Here is a 17,337-nt window from a genome sequence, read left to right on the forward strand (position 1 = left end):
AGCGACCAGTTCCCACGGATTTAAGCAGAAGTGCCAGCTGTGTTTCCCTTTGTATTCTCACATTTTACTAAAAATAGCCCACGTTAACGTCACGCCCAGTCACACATTGGCGGGGTAAACGAGGTGAGCTGTGTGTGTAACTGAAAAAATATTGATCAATAAATGAAATGAAGACTGTAAAATGTACCTGTTCTGCTAAAATAAATAATATAAATCCCAACATTTAATAGTATAGAGCCAAAAAATACACGTTCATGCGTATTGGTTACTGACAAGTGTGGAAGGCGGGATCTAGCGTCCAACAGGCGAATCGCATCAATCCAATATTTGGATATTTTCCACTCAACCAATAGGAGGCTCTTGTGTGACACATATCATGCAAGTATTTCGGTACGAGGCCAATCAGATACAAGAAGAGGCGGGACCAGGTGGATGGATGACTGGAGTTTCCCTTGCGGTCTGAAGATTAATGGAAGAGGTCTGTTGATCTAAAGAATCGACTATCAGGTGGTCGGTCCCAGGATTTTGTTGCACCTCACGACTGATCAAGAAACGAATGGAACCATATCAATATAAATAGCCGACTGCAGGAAAAGCGAGTCAACCGGATATAAATTCTCTCACCTAAATATCAACTGACAAGGCCTGAGACAGCACCTGGTTTATTAAGGCCAGGATCCGAAATGCTAACGTTAACTTGCTAGTTAAAAACAAAAAAACCTCTTTCGACGATTTGCATCGGGACCGGACATTGGAGAAAATTACGCGACTTCTGGAATAAAGAAGAAACCGAGTGACACCAGCAGGATTCGTCGGGGCTGTGTTGGAAATTTGTATGCTAACGTCAGTAAGCTGATATCCGCTGGCTATCTCCGCGAGCTAACGCGCTAGCTTAGCTAACATCAGCAGTTAGTTTTAGCTGCAGACTTGGAGACGCTCTCTCTCAACTGGACTTTTTCCGAACTCACAATTCAACGAAAAACTGCTGGGGGAGAATTTTTATCACCTGGGCTTTCTAATAATGATAGCTGTCAGCTAGTAGCCAGCTGTCAACTTCATTGAGTCCTACGACTTCGTTAGCGGAGCACGTTAACTAGGCGACTTCTAAGAAAAAGTCATTCGGAGCCAAGAGACCCCACCATCAGGCTGCAATCATGGGCAACACGCCCACCGCGAAGAAGGGCAATGAAATGGAAAGTGGTGAGTAACCCCGTATTGACAGCAGCCCCTACCCTTGAAATGCAACGTGAAAAAAACTTGCTGAAAATTACAGAATTTTGTTTATAACAGAAAAAAAAAACAACAAAAAAACGCATCTTGGATTTGTTTTCACTGGGTTGGCCAAGGTAATATTACTTTATTTGAGGAAGTATGCACAAGGTATGTTTCATAAATAAAACACACACACGCGCGCGCACACACAGCAGCTCTATATCCAACTTCATGTAAGTGTAGATTGTTTTGGGTGTAACCATTTACTGCAGTACGTTCTCACTGTGGCAGTAATTTATCACCTCTCCACAGTTTCAAGAGACAAACATCCTTCGTGAAATGCAGCTGTTTAGACCTCAAAAGCTCGACAAATTTCCATTCACTTACACACACACAAAAAGTCAAGCTAAATTGTTGGAGCGCAGAAACTGCTACACAGTCTCATCCTGTGGGAAAGCTCGTGATCCTAAGCCCCGGGTTAAATTCAGAGGTACCAGTGGTTACGACAGCAAGGTCTTTTAAAACAGTCATAGGTTTTCTTGTGGTTTCTGTTTTTTTTTTCTTTCTTTTTTCCAACTTTACAGTTTTGCATGTGGGAAAACATTCTTCGTATTCACAGATTGTAAAGCTATAAAAACTGTAATGGAGATACAGTTGTTTAGTTTGCATTTAATGAGTTGCATCTCGAAGAAAATAAGGGGTTGGGATTGTTGTTATCAGCAAAAAGAAATAAAGATACCAGGGTGGAGTCATATGATGCACCAGGGTGATCTTCTCCAGGCAGAAACTTGGGAGCTGAAGAGTCTCTTGAACACCATGTGATGAGCAACGTCTCCAACAAAGGCACTTGTATGTGTCGCAAAGTTTTTGTGAGCGCACATTGTTTCTGATGTAGGGAAATTGCTGTTGCTCTCGGCAACTTCTGCTCAAACGTATAACTGAGCAGGATGCAAAGGTTTACCACGATAGACTACAAGTTATCAAAACACTGCAAATGCATCCGGATGAGTTTCTGACAACTGAGTGATCCAAAATATTTGATTTGTTCTAAAGTTTTCTGACAGTTTTTTTTTTCTTCTTTTTTTCAATCTCACCAGCCTTACAGAATACTCAGGAGGGTACTGCTTTATGTATTTACTTATAAAGCCATAAATAATGTCCAAGTGTGCAAAGTCTAAACGTGGAGCTGTGAAATATTCATCAGCTCCTTGTTACTGATGGAGAGTAAGTGTGAACCCCAGTCTCTTTAACGGTAACCCACCGCTGATTTAAAAAGTAGATTTTTATGCTTTAAAATTTATTTATTTATTTATTTTTGAGGTACAGAGGAGGTACTATATTCAGGTCCATGTCTCCATGCTTCACATTCTTATCAGCCTGATCGCTGTTGGTCCACCCTGATCTGCAGAGACAGGTGCAGACCAGAGATTTTAGAGCCTCACACACAGAGGTGTCTTTTTTTTTTTTTCCACTGAGCAGACAGAGATTAGGCACAACATGGCAGGACATTTAGGTTCCTGCGGAAAAAGGAACGTGCGCGTCGAGGGTTGCTTCAGGTGCGCGGCCTCTGTCGCCATAGGACGTTGCGAACGGGGGAACAGAAGTAGTGAGCTGGTACAAAGGGCCAATTTCTGGCCCACAGGAAGAAGCAGGGCGGACAAAACTGTGAGCTGCAGCAGGAAGTGAAGGAGCGAGGAAGCGTCCAGCCCCTGGCTTCGCACAGTCGGCCGTCTCCTCTCCTGTTCTGTAGACTAGACGCAGGCTAATTGAAAGTTTGTACCTGGTTTTAAGTTGTTGTGGACTTCCCGCTTTGTGAAAAGGTCCGGGCGTACTGCAGAGTCTCGAACGCCACAGAGGCAGTTGGTGCGCCTTCTGTGGCCTTGCAGGATGTCTGTTATTCACAAGCTGGCAGGAAGGTTGTTTCACCGAGGCGGACCGTGTCTGGGGGACATGAGCGGGGGAGAAGGCACACATCACCGACCACAAGAGGAGCTAGAGGCCTGCCACTCCAGTGAGTTGTCTTTCTGGAACTTGACAGAGCACGGGGTTATGGGTGGAGCTGTTTTTCATGCCGTGTCCCACTTATGTAGCCAGTCACAACAGAAAAGCAGTTGTCTGAAACATAACCTCTGTGTATTTTTTTTTTCTCTTAATAAGATTTGCTACTAAATCCATTGAATGGATTGTTAGGTGTTTAGTGGCTTTGGAGTGACCTTTCTTTCTGGGAAACATTAGTTGTTCTTGATTTATTATTTATGACAAGTTTCTACAAGTTTGTGCATACTTCGGAAAGCAGTGTAAAATTGATGTTTTCTGACTACATATTTTTCATTTCTGTGTCTTTGTACTTCAGAATGTATGACTGCTATTAAGATGTAGTTATACTTCCACCATCTACTAACATCGGGACAAGTTAAGACTATGTGATGCGTACCTTGAACAACATTGGTTTAAGTTGTGTCATACATCAAATCACATTTTCAGAGTTTTATCGTGCAGTATGGCGGTGCTCTGTCAAAGTGCAACTTTCTTTCTATAAATATCTGCATTGTTCACGTCCTTCCTCCTCTCTGCACACAGCTGGTTTGTGTAGCAGCCAGGTTCGTGTTTGGATCACTCTCATCACTTCCTGTCTCTACATAAAGGGGCTTTGTTATGAGCCTACGCTGATTAGCAACAGACCATGCGGTTGATATGCCAATCAGCTGCTACGGGCATCTTGGAGAGCAGAAACGGCAACTTCTGGCGCTGACCTGCAGCTAAAACATGCTACGGCCATCTATTTTCTGTATGCTTTCTGGAGCCTGTAAAGCACTCGGCGTCCTGTGAAGCTAATCACTGCTTCACAGTAATTTAGTTAATCCAGGAACATACAAAGTAAAACAGTGGAGATATTTCAAAAAACCTTCTGTGGTGTTTATCAGATTCAGTTGCGAGTGACCTGTTTTGCTGTGCCTGTAGCTAACCCGCATCAATAGAGGTACTGGTTTATTCTGATTTTTACTTTTCCGAGCTCTAGGTGGCAGAGATGAGACGGTGCAGAGGTCAGTAATTTTGCACTTGCACCTATTAATACATTTATCATAGTGGTACACATGGAGCGTGCTTCTGACAAATGACTACACATGGGTCAGTGTGAGATTATTTAATGCAGAAAAGCAGCAATTATTCACAGTGCTGCTGAAATGGCGTAAAATATCGGTTATCGTGGTTTCATAAAACTTTTTATTATTGATTGTGATATAGATTAGAACAAATTTCTGCCTTTTTGGTTTTCTGCCTCTTTTCAAAGGAACACCTGAAGGTTTGGCAATACAATTCATGTGATGCATATATTTTTAATCGTGACGGAAAGATCATCAAATTCTCCTCACTCCTTGTTTTTGAAATGCTTTCAACACTCACTAGGATCTTTAAGCTCTTCAGAACCTAGAGACTAAATCCAACAGGTGGCTTATTGGGGAGCCATTTTGAATACCTAGCTGAGATTATAACATGCTGATATTAGATGATTACAGTTGGGCTAGCTGCTCAGGTACAGCCTACATTTAGCTGGATAGTTTTAAGATGGTGTTACCTTTTAATACAAGTGATGGGTAGTGGTTCTTTCATTTTCTGACAATGAGTATACTTTTTTTCTTTCCCTCACTGGAAATATTCATTAGTCGATCTTCTCAACAAGGGGAATGTTTAGGAATCTTTCAGCCAGCTGTGGCTTTGAATTTTCTACAAAATTTTAGCTCTGGGCCATTTTGAAGCTGGACAACTGCAAAGTTTTCGCATCTTTTTGCTGGAAGAGGCATTTTTAAATAAACAAAAACCCAGTCATGTGGTTTTTGGATGTTCGTTTTTGCACAGATCCTTCACGGTTGATGAGACCCACTGAGCCGAGCTCAAGTAAAACCTTCTCACTGCATTGTAGGTCATGGTGTTTGGCCATATATATATATATATATATATATATATATATAATTTACAAGAGTGCAATAACACAGCTTTCATGGCACAGAGGATCAACTATTATGAGTTCACAAGTTCAGAAGAGGAGGAAATAATGATTGACAAACTGGAAAATCTTGTTTTATTTTCCATGATATCAGAAAAGAAGAACAGGAGGCATTGATGAAACGTTCTTCCGCTGAATAGGACCCGTACTGAGCGGGGGGAGTTAATGTTTCACTACGTACTTGTTCACGGCGTCGGCTCGTCAAAGTGATCCATCCTGCTCTCAAGCTGGAAAACCGGCTTCTGGAAGTTGAGTGGTCGAGGCTGTTTTCCACGTTGATAGACACACGCACGAAATTCAAACCAATCAACAGTTTCTCATAGAGAGGGGGAACAAAACGTTCCCCAGAGGGGTTGTGACAAGAACAGGTGTTTAACATGAGGCTGAGAACAAAATGATGTGGTTTTCGTCACGTAGCTGCGACAACGAGGACTGATTTTGACAGTTTGGCTCGACAACATTGTCGTCTTAAAATGAAAGGGTCTAAGGCAAAGTGCATCTGTATTTTCACACTTATTTAGAAGTTGCTGTGGTTTCAGCCGAAAAAGGAAAGCCAGCAAATGGTTAAGAAAAAATTCAGACTGTTTTTACCATGGTCCATTGTTTGGTTTTCTTTTGTGTGTGTGTGTGTGTAATACTAATGCTAAATAATTGCACCTGACACTACAATCTGAATATTGTACCTTTTTCCAAGGTGTAACTAGTGGTGATGCTGTTTGTGGACAGAGGTTTGTGGTGTGGTTAGCGGTAGTCATTGCAGCTGTTCAACTTCTATATTTACAGCTCATCAGACGAATATTTACCAAGACTCACTTTTCTGTTTTATTTGTAGGAAAATGGAAGTAGGCCATTAATCAGCAATATGTGAACAGACATGTTGTTTACTATGTGGAGATGCTGTTAATAACTCAAAATGTTCTTTTCTTAAGATGTTGCAGATCAAATATCAGCTGTTGGGAACCTTTCACCAACATCACTTGTTGAAAAAGCAACATTGACAAGTTATTAGAGCATAGAGTCTGAGAAATGCGTGACTTATTTATCTAGATGTTGATATGAGATGAATAAATATCGTCTGGATTCCTAAAAAGAAAGTTGGTCTTTACAAATCATGTGGCAACTTTAGCTTCAGCTTAACCCACACCCCCAAACTGATCAAATTAGTCACCAGAAATGTGTTATTAGATTATGCTTATGTGGTTTTTGTTCTGTTGGAACAACCCACCTGGGAAATATCTGGTCTCAGTTTAGTCATGAATGAAACTTCAATGGAAAACTGTGTTTCTAGTTGACCTTTTGTTTAAAACGGACAAATGGAGAATTATATTCCTATCTCACTTCAAGTTGACTTGTATTTAAGGCTGTCAGAATGTGAATATTGTAGCTGGTTCTGGAAGCTGGAGTGCATTCACCCCACCCGCTCCTACAACTGCTAAAATCTGACGCCACTCCACATCTTAAACAGGTTTTCTAAGGGGTTTGGTTCTTTTGACACAGTGCAGTATGAAAGTGAACCTCAGCAGGTGAAAATGTAACAAGTGTTGCACTTTTGGTCCCCAAAAGCCTACTGGACTATCACGTGTGAAATCACCCTCTGAAACTACTTTAGCACGACGACTATGTCTTTAGTTGAAAAGGCAAATGTGGTGCTTGGGTGTATTTCTACGTTTGCGGCAGGCAAAAAGAAGAAGCTGAAGGATGTTAACATCCTCATCCAATCTGTGGAGCAGTGTAGTGACCACAAAGCTGAGTAGTAGCAAAAACCCCGTGTCAGCAAAAGACCAGCAGCATAAACTAACATTATCTGTTTTAAAAGTTAGCAATGCCCCATTTTGGCTCTATGCCTGTGAGTACAAATTGACTTATGGCTGGTGGTACGACGACTGACCGGTCCATTGGGGGAAATGACCAGCATCATCTCCCTCTCATTTTATGGCTCTAGCTAATAAAAGCTAATAAAGTAAAAGAAAATGTTATGCATGCTGCATTTTTGTGGGTGAACTCTGTTAATTTGAGAAATTAAGAATCTTGTGTTGCTTTGACTGGCTCTAGCAAAAGCTAACCAGAAGTTGGTAAATGAATGTAGCAACCTATCCTAGCAACTGTACTTCTTTGACAAATAAATTATGATGCAAAATTGTCTGCTATACTAATTTGACAAAAGCATTATTAAAAATACATTGTCAACTTTATAATAAGTAGAGCCATGGCTTATTGATGTGCATGTTTCCTGGTCATACACGGGCTTAACTGTGTTTGGCAAAAGTGAGGTTATTTCTTAACATTGAATCTTTAAATATATATATATATTTTTATGAACTGAGGCTGTCCTCAGATGGCTGAATTTAAGTTAAAATAAGATGAGACTAGCAGAATACCAATGAGAAATTCATGAGCTACTGTGTTTCTGATCTGTTAGTAATTTTTCTGGCCACCGTGTTTCAGGACATTAGATTATAAAACTACTTTCCATTGGTGTGTTTTTGAGTAAGGGCCCCCTGGCTATATGCAGCTGATGTCAGAAATTGATTTTTCAACTTTGCAGACTGGCAAACACATTTCTAGCCTAAATAGCGCTCCGTTTGCCGCCTTAACCATTTTATTCTGCACCACATTGTCCTTCTTTCCATCTGACCAAGACTGGCTGTCGACTGAGACCTGATTTTCCACATTTTTATGGTGTAAATGTCAGTCCGCCTGCCCTAATATAACCCTTCTGCTTCTGCGTCAGAGTGGGCCAGTGAGGCCCAGGGGAGAGATGTCGGATTGATTTTTGGAGGATCAATTCAGCACTGGCACTATGTAGGCTGTGGTACATTTGGGCTTCGAGAAAAAGTTTGTGCGGCAGACCGTTTCCTGTTTCGCTTCCCTCCTGAGAGTGCCATTTTTTAATTTATTTATACATTTTTTTTATGTTTCTTGAAAAGCACCCAGATCATCTCCAAAGGTTTGTCATCAAAGATGTGAAATCTGATTGGTTCTGCTAATTAGGGAAAGTTTGACTTTCATCCATTGGTGTCTGCTGCATCTCTGGGGCCTCTGCTTGGGCCTAGTTTTCCATAGGACTTCATCTCGGGGCCGGTCTAATATACCAGCTAGTGTTTTATGCCCCTCCTCCGGGTGATTATGCCCCTGTTTAGATCAATATATAGACTCTGTGTGTGTGTGTGCGTGTGTGTGCATGTGTGTTTGTGTGTGTTTTAACGTGAGAGGGAACAGCAGAGAGCACTTTGTGTACAGAATAAATATTGATACAAACCAAGCAAGGGTCCAATTGATCTGAATGAGTGTTAACTCGAGCGCTGCTGCTCGGTGGAGGTGGATGCTACTTTTTTTAAACCCGGTCTCCGACAAAGTGACAGTCTTTGGAAAGCCTGAACACTTGTCCGCTTGGCAAAGACACCCGACTGGTTTTCGTCAAGGTTTTGGTTGCTGATCTAGCCAGATAGCTCTCCGAGGGGGAGGACAGGTCATGAGTCACTAGCTGTGAGGAAGAGGCAAAGGAAGAAGTACAGGGGAGACTTTGCAAGGCTAATGTGTGACAGGAAGAGCTCCAGAAGGCATGCAAGCAAGAGGGAGTCATCCTCGCGCTCAAGCGAATCTGGGTCGCGCTCAGCAGAGGCTGCAGCACCAGAGGTACCCATAGTCCTCCCAGATGGTAAGGAGTTTCAGGGTACAGCGGGAAGCGTTTTTTTTTTTTTTTTCCTTGTTGCTCACTTGCAGCTCCAGAGTAGTTCTGACATCTACAGAAAAGCCGACTAGATGAAGCCCAGCATCCTTCAGGACAGCTGCCGATCCTCCATCCACTACATCCTTCTTTTTCCTCCGCATGCTCCAGCGTAGTCCAGTAATTGCTCCATTTTTGGCTCTTTCTCCTTGGAAGTGGAAGTTGAGCAACTTTCTCGGGAAATGTTTTCTCCCTGGCGACCGGCTCTGCTTTCATTTGCTCTCTGTGGGAGCCGCGGCGCTCCTGACATGTTTACGTGAACTTTAGTCTTTGCCATTTTTCGCTGGCTTTCTCCCATCCTATTGTTGGAGCTGAAAGTCTTTAGAGGGTTTGCAGGAAATCGGACCACCTTTGATGGAGGTTTTTGTGTTTGGTTGCCGTGAGGCTTTCATTTACAATTCAGGAGGACTTTGGTTGCAGTTTGAGTTTTCCCATTCAAACATAATGCGAGATTATCATTCGTGTAAACATTCATAGCCCTAAACTGATAAATAAATTACAATTCACTTACACTTTATTGACCACTGGTCGACTTTATCTAAAGTGCCCCAGGCAGCTGTTAGGCATTGATTAGCTAGATAGAAAATTTACATAATCATGAAAGTCTTAACTAGAGTTATTGTTCTGCTGTTTTTCTTGGTGATTGTCAATATTAAGTAGTTTTATGATGCTATAAATATTCTTTTCCATTGTGTTTTTGTTTTTTCTCCAAATTTGTTAAATTAAATACACAATTGCAATTGTTAGTCTTACTTCACACGAGTAATTTAGCAGCTTTATAGTCCTTTATCTAACAGCAGCTCTTTGTTTCTAGGTTCCGCCGTCGTCTGTCCAAGGCTGACGGTAGAAATAGCGCTATTCCCTCGGTTACTGTRGCCAGTGCTCACATGGTGGGGAGGAATGAGGAAGGGCTAGTTATCTGCATGTTCCCACAGAGCGCTGTGAGAAGCCCCATAAAGATAAGGGGCAAAACTGAACTTCTCCATATGACAACATGTGTGCCAAGTCGCAATTAATCTGTCCACAGCCGTACATGTCTTTAAGCTAGCAATTGTGTGTTTAATGTTTACTTTCCACCGATCCACAAATTCAAGCAGGGATTGAGTCGTCGTCCTCCTGAAACTGCTCGAGTTTAACCCTCATTTAGTTGTTTGTTGTGTGTTTATCAGCACAAAAATAATGTGATCTCAGGAGTCTTTTCTTTTTCACCGGTGTTACGTCCTCAGAAAAATGGGCCATTATGCTACACACGCCAGTATCTGGATACAAAATTACTCTGGTCATGTGGAGCTGTAAATAACCAGCCAAGGGGTGAAAATGGGAACTACAGTTAAGCCTGTCACAATAAGCAATTAATCAATTAATTGCATAGTGAATTAAAATGAGCTCGGTAATTTCCATCCAACGCTGCTTTTTTTTATGTCACTTTTGTTTATAAACACCATAGTCCATTTTATTTATGGTTTTGGTTGTACATGGGGTTTTTTTTTTGTTTCTTTTTTTTTGCTTTGTTTTATTGTTTCTGCTTTTTTGTTTCATTTTGGATAAAATAAAATGCAAGTGGTTTTTACAAAGTAAAAAATTGGATTTTGAGAGCGTGAACTTGCATTATCATGCCAATATCAATTTCAATATGTTATTCGAGGGGGAATAACATATTGGGGGGAAAAAAAAACACTTTTTTTTTTTCCCCATCACAATAATAAAAGTTGTTGTGGTGACAGGCCTAACTACACTTCTCAATTCCTGTTTTTCCCCCTGCATGACATGCAGCTCATAGTCTGTAGCATGACTTGGTATTTAAATTTTTTTAGAGTCACAAAGGCTTTCCTGCTTATTTAAGTCTCCTAGTTTGCTGAGCAATACTTGAAGTGACAGGTTGAGTTAGATTCTGTATGTCGTTTATTTTTGGTGTTCCTTTCTTATGTTTTCACTTCAGTTTCTGCTCTGACTCTTTGACACAAACGAGTGTCCATCTCTGAGCATCCTCTGATTCGTTTTTGTTGCTATACTTGTTTTTTGTTTTGTTTTGTTTTTGGTTCAAATCTGTATTTGTTTCTGTTTGCAGTGAAGGAGTTTCTTGCCAAAGCCAAAGAAGATTTCCTGAAAAAATGGGAGAATCCAGCTCAGGTTAGTGATGATCAATTTCCTGTTACTGTGTCTATGCTGTTCTCTCTTCGACAGTGAAGATAATACAGATAAGCTACACAGAAAATGTTCTTTATCATATATATATTTTTTTATTTATTTTATTATGATTTGATCCTGGTTTAAGCTTTTCTTATGCTTGTTGCTGTTGGCCAGCTATTGGTTATTTGCTGGCTTTTTTTATTTGACAAGACCAGGACACCCTCTGCTGGACATTTGTGAAATTACACATTAATTCCTAAGCCTTAGCTGCACGATGTCACTGTTCATTTATTTTAATAGGGGTTCGTTTTAACATACTTCGTTTTCTGTTTCTAGTTTAGTTTTCTTACTGATATTTTTGCTTTTCCCTTCCAGCAAACTGCAGCGTTGGATCACTTTGAGCGTTTGAAGACCTTAGGCACTGGGTCATTTGGGCGCGTCATGTTGGTTAAACACAAAGAGACAGGACAGCATTTTGCCATGAAGATACTTGACAAACAAAAGGTAGGTATTAAGCTGATGCACAACTTCCAAGTCAGAAAATAGCTGTAAATAAAGCAACGGCTTGACTTGACTGACCATGTTCATGTTCTGACTGCATGTCTTAAAATTGTGATTATGCTTGTCCTAGTTTTATAAACTAACTTGGATGATGGCACTAATATATAGCAACTTTTTAAATAAATAAATCTTTGTTAAAAGATTGATTTGAAAAGCACCTTTTTTTTTTATTACAAGCCAAAACAGGATGTGCGATTAAGCCTTCTTCCGTGATTTGTTTCCCAGGTAGTGAAACTGAAGCAGATAGAACACACACTGAACGAGAAACGTATCCTGCAAGCTGTCAATTTCCCCTTCCTGGTGCGACTGGAACACTCGTTTAAGGTGCGCCTTGATGCCTGTGCATTTGTTAAAGTGCGTACGCATCGTTTTCTGCACCCACCGGTGTAACACTTTTTGCTGTCTCGCTGTAGGATAACAGTAATCTGTATATGGTGATGGAGTACGTGCCTGGGGGGGAAATGTTCTCACATTTAAGGAGGATCGGTAGATTTAGGTGAGTTCACTTTCTGAATCGGCTCAGGCCACGTCGTTTAAGTCCACTCTGTGTTTGACTGTAAATATTGAGGCTTGTATGCGTTGCAGTGAACCACACGCCCGCTTCTACGCAGCCCAGATTGTACTGACCTTTGAATACCTTCACTCCCTGGATCTCATCTACCGAGATCTGAAGCCAGAGAACCTCCTGATTGATCAGCAAGGCTACATACAGGTACATAGAGATTTTCGCAATTACTTTTACCCCTCCTCCTCCTCCGCCCACATCTAATTGATACCAATTTCTATCTCGTCTGTATAAAGCATGTGGTCGGGGATTTGACCTGCCTTCTCTGCCACTCTCTTTAGGTAACAGATTTCGGATTTGCAAAAAGAGTGAAAGGCCGAACCTGGACGCTTTGTGGGACTCCAGAGTATCTGGCGCCAGAGATCATCCTCAGTAAAGTAAGTGCTGAGCTCAGTGCATTTGAAGCAGCTCACAGTCCTGCAGGAAATTCAGTAGCATGTTCCTCTGTCATATTGGGGTTTTGTTAAATGTGCTCTGTCTTTTTCTGCTTTCAGGGTTACAATAAGGCGGTGGACTGGTGGGCTCTGGGGGTTCTGATATATGAGATGGCTGCTGGTTACCCTCCCTTCTTCGCGGACCAGCCCATTCAGATTTATGAAAAGATTGTATCGGGGAAGGTGAGTTCAGGGAAAGTCRCATTAATCACACGGTCTTGTTTTTGACAGTGAACATTTATTTCCCATTGCTATCAAAATTCCCACCGGTTTAAGTGACAGTGTTTCAGCTGCAGTTGTATCATTCCTCGTGAAATTAATTTTACAAGTGTTGGGAGGTCTAGAGCTGACTCACTTGTTTTATATTTAATTTATACATTTTTATTTGTTACGAAACCCACATGCTGCCGATTTYAGCTGGATAATTTTGTCAAATCTTGTTCAATAATCAGGTCCTGAAATCAGATCACTTTTTCCTCCCTCAGGAAAAATGTGGRGGGAAAGAAAAAATCACTGAAATTGTATGAAATTTCCAAAACTAACATTTTTGCTGAATTACTGTTCCATTTTAGTCACAGTGGTATTATGTTAATTCCTATGAAGGTTATTTTCTCWACTGTGGTTCATGTCCTCACTTATCTTTTGGAAGTGAAAACTTTTGCTTATTTCAGTAGTAGCATGCAGACAGAACTTGTTTTTAGGACCTGCGACTAACCAGACATTTAAGTAAAATCTACCACCGTCGTGTAAATAAACATTTTAGAAAATATTTTTTGTGTTTACATATTACAAAACAAAACTGCTCACGCAAACAGTTCTGAGTTTGGGAAYGCTTTCRTCATGAATGCCGTGTTTGCCGTTTTGCAGGTTCGTTTCCCGTCCCACTTCAGCTCAGACCTGAAGGATCTGTTGAGAAATTTGCTGCAGGTGGACCTGACCAAACGCTTCGGCAACCTCAGGAACGGAGTCAACGATATCAAGGGTCACAAGTGGTTTGCTACCACAGATTGGATTGCCATCTACCAGAGAAAGGTGGGGCTGTCGTTTTTTTTTATTTTATTTTTTTTTTTTTTATTCTCGCCATTGTGTGGAGAGGGTGTTGTGTTGCAGAGGCAGAGAAAAGCCTTCAGACAAAACAAGATGGGGTTTAAATTAAACTTTGATAAGTGGAAATGGATCTGGCTGTGCTTCCAACAGGATTTTTGTGAATTTGCAAACTACTAAACCATKAAGAAATTACAATTATTAATATCAAAGGACCTATGATRATTATCACTCTTGCACAATAAGTACCAATTAAAAGACCTAATATGTGGAAAAAAACTACTTTTCAAAACTTTTTACAAAGAAACGTCTACATATTCAGCCCCCTCTTTTCTAATCCCACTAAATAAGATCCATTGTAAATGATTGCTTTTAGAAGTCACCTGTTTATTGTACGTACATTAGAATTCAAATTCAAAAATACTTTATTGATCCCAAAGGAAAATTAAACACTGTTATACCTCAGAGTTATTGTAGATGGTGATGGCGGTTGGCAGGAGAGATCTTTGAGCGGTGTGTGTTACAGCGAATTTTTAGAAGCTCAAGCTTCAATCCATACACACAAAAAACGTTTCCCAGCTGTAGTTGCAAGAAAAAGTGCTTCTATAAGTACGTTTTAGAGCCAACCGTTTTCAGATTTTATTTCTAAAGAAAGTGTTGAAAACCATGTATTATTTTTCTAGTTTAAAAATGTTTCCCCCTTTCCTGATTCTTTTTTTTTTTTTTCTGCACGTCTGCCACACAGAGGTGTTTCAGAACCTCAAACCAATTTAAATATTAGTTGAAGATGACACAAGTAAACACAAAATGCTGTTTTACAATGAAGGTGTTTATTACTGAGGGAGATAAAAATCCAAACCCACATGTTCCTGTGTGAAAAAGTGATTGAAAACTTTTCAATCACTTGAAAAAAAGTTTCAAGTGGGGAAGCCTCTCAGATTTGAGCGACCAAAATTGCCCCAAGAGCGCAACTATGACTCACCCAAGAGGTCACAAAAAACTGCAACAAGAGCCACAGTCTCACTTGCCTCGGTTAAGTTCAGAGGTCATGCCTCCACCATAAGAAAGAGACTGGGCATTAAAGGATTACATGGCGGAGTTAAAGATAAAAGCCCCTGCTGAGCAGAAAAAACATTAAGTCTTATTTAAATTGAATCGGATCCCCAAGAATTTTGGAATTTTTTATTTTTTTTTCCAACCAGGAAAAGAGTTACAGAAGACACTGAGTGATAAATAAATTTTTATCAATTAAATTTGCTGCTTCTAAAAATTACTTTTTTGGAAAATCAGGATTTCTTTATTTTTCCACTGATTCACTCCTTGGTGTTTCCATAGTTCAGCTTGCCCAGGGCCTGCCATCTTGTTTTGCAGCTTGTATTTTGCTAGACTTTGAATTCAGGTCAAACTTCGGAAGGGATGACAGAAAATATTTTGGATAAACCTGCTTTTATTTCAATAATTTTTAATTTCTCTTTAAGAAAAGGCAAGAGAGGGAAAGAAATTATTAAAATGGGGTTTGGTATGGAAAAAAAAAAAAAAATCTGAAATTTTATCTTGAAGCTGTATCGCCCAGCCCTTGCATAAACACAGCCAGAGCTACAATGGTTTACATCAAGGCATTAAGATGGGTTAGTTACAGTCCAGATCTAATCCTTGTTATCTTTTGTGTGTTTGATCCAAACTTTTAAAATAGTCCAGTTAAGAATTTGTGACATGATTTGGAAAAAAGATGCTCACATTCACCCTGAGCTTGAATTTTATGTTAAAAAAACAAATCTGGTAGAAAATTCAGTTTCTATGTGCACAGCTAGTAGAGAAACACTTGCAGCTGCTAGAAAGTGTTTATTCTGAGTCGAGTATAAATGCAGGCCACAATTTTTCGATTTTTATTTGTAAATCCTTTCTAATACAATGTCCTTTTCTTTCTGCTTCATCACTGGACATTCACTGTCTGTCACTCAGATCCCAGTAGATCCCACTGAAATTTGTGAATGTAGCCTGTGATTAATTACCCAGTTTGATCCATTTGTTGGGGGGGGGACTGATTTCTTGTATTACTCACTATGTCGTAACCTTGTGTGTTTGCAGGTGGAAGCTCCTTTTATCCCAAAGTGCAAAGGTCCTGGTGATACGAGCAACTTCGATGACTACGAAGAAGAGGAAATCCGAGTTTCCATCACAGAGAAGTGTGCAAAGGAGTTTGCAGAGTTTTAGACTCCAACCACGAGTAGCAGAGTGAGGGACAGATTTAGAAAGTGAACGGGGATCCGAATACAGGAAACACTAGGTTGGACTGACAACTTGCTCATTTGTAATGAGGAAAACAATGTAAAATCATCCTCTACCCCAGCTTCCCTATTTTCCCTCTCCCCCCAAWTTGGTAAGACAGGCAAAGTGAAGAAAGCTCTACAGAACCAGCAGTGTTGCCTTTTCTGATTGTTTCTCAACTGTTTGCTATTCATTTATTTCTCCCTCCTGTGTTTATGACTGGGCCTGGATAAGAACAAGCATAGTTCAGCTACAGTTGTATCTTTCTGGAGGCATAATGACACATTCGCAGTCTTTTTAAAGGCGGAGGCACTGATTTTTCTTTTTTTTTTTTCTTTTTCTGTGACGGTACTGAGTATGTTGGGCTCCTTTTTGAATGGGCCCACTCTACAAGCTTTTAACAACCGTAGAGTGATTGTTGTATCCTGTCAGCCTGTTTCCCTCCATCTCTCCAACCTGAATCTGTCCAAGCAATACCAAGTCCAACAGATGTGCCTATCATAATGCCAACTGGTTGGAAAAAAACTGTGTCTAGTCGGTGCAGAGTTTTGGCTATGGCTATGTCGACCCTAGTGGCCATTTGATTGAAAGCTTGAAACCTGTCTGCACCTGCCTTTGTCTGCTCAATGTGGCATGATTAATGGGTGGATGATGCACTTAACTGCTTGCGTTCGAAGCAGTTGGGACCTGTTTGATCAGAGTGAAAATTATTTATCACAGTAAACTTCATCTAGGTCTTAATCCTTTGGGGGGACCTGAGAGAAGCAAACGTGAGCTCTGCATTTAAGTCTGTCTTTCTCTTAGATGAATTTATTAGAGCATTTTACAACTACTATTGGTGATCATTTTGTCCTTTTTATGTCAATCCCTGTGCTTGTGTGTTATTTAGTGCTCTAGGGTGGGTTAATAAGCCGTGGTTTAGCAGCTGCTAACGTCGTGGTCACACTCCTGACGATTACTCGTTTGATTAATTTCCATACTTCATAACCACACATAGGAAAAATCCGTCTTTTCGACATCGTCTCTTAGCCGTACAACCGAGATATAATTTTGTCAACTGTAGATTGCGGTTGTCTACATGTAACTGATGGTGGATATAAATACGCAAAAAACAGTAGCAAAACTTTTTAAMACGGCGTGCATGGCATTTTTGTACAATATCACTTTCAAAGAGAGAAAACCAGAGGATTTATCTGAGCTAAGGTACCTGAGATTATGGATAAGATGTTTAATATTAAAATGACGTTTAATGATTTATTGAACATGGAAGAGGACCCAGTGAAGTGCGTCAGCCTTACTGGGCCTTGCTCAGCTTTCACTTGTAGGACGGACATTTGCAGATTACTGTCGCTGATGTTGATATTCTTGCTTTTACTTCGATTTTTTTTTT

At 40.4% G+C, this 17,337-nt stretch overlaps 1 protein-coding gene across 3 annotated transcripts; it reads left to right on the forward strand.

The window, feature by feature from the left end:
• Positions 1-423: 423 nt before the first annotated feature.
• Positions 424-17,331, forward strand: LOC103468785 (cAMP-dependent protein kinase catalytic subunit alpha). 3 transcript variants are annotated; one of them, XM_008416089.2, is made up of 10 exons: positions 424-1,200; positions 11,014-11,075; positions 11,451-11,579; positions 11,862-11,960; positions 12,050-12,132; positions 12,222-12,348; positions 12,483-12,578; positions 12,696-12,818; positions 13,503-13,667; positions 15,768-17,331. In XM_008416089.2, exons 1-10 carry the CDS (start codon positions 1,155-1,157, stop codon positions 15,891-15,893), a joined length of 1,056 nt encoding a protein of 351 aa, XP_008414311.1. In that variant the 5' UTR covers positions 424-1,154; the 3' UTR covers positions 15,894-17,331. The 3 variants fall into 3 exon arrangements, with proteins under 3 accessions (XP_008414311.1, XP_008414310.1, XP_008414309.1); XM_008416088.2 differs by lacking the exon at positions 424-1,200 and adding an exon at positions 2,918-3,223; XM_008416087.2 differs by lacking the exon at positions 424-1,200 and adding an exon at positions 8,510-8,876.
• The last annotated feature ends 6 nt before the right edge of the window (positions 17,332-17,337 follow it).

Source organism: Poecilia reticulata, linkage group LG8 (assembly GCF_000633615.1).
Source record: "Poecilia reticulata strain Guanapo linkage group LG8, Guppy_female_1.0+MT, whole genome shotgun sequence".
NCBI lineage: Eukaryota > Metazoa > Chordata > Actinopteri > Cyprinodontiformes > Poeciliidae > Poecilia > Poecilia reticulata.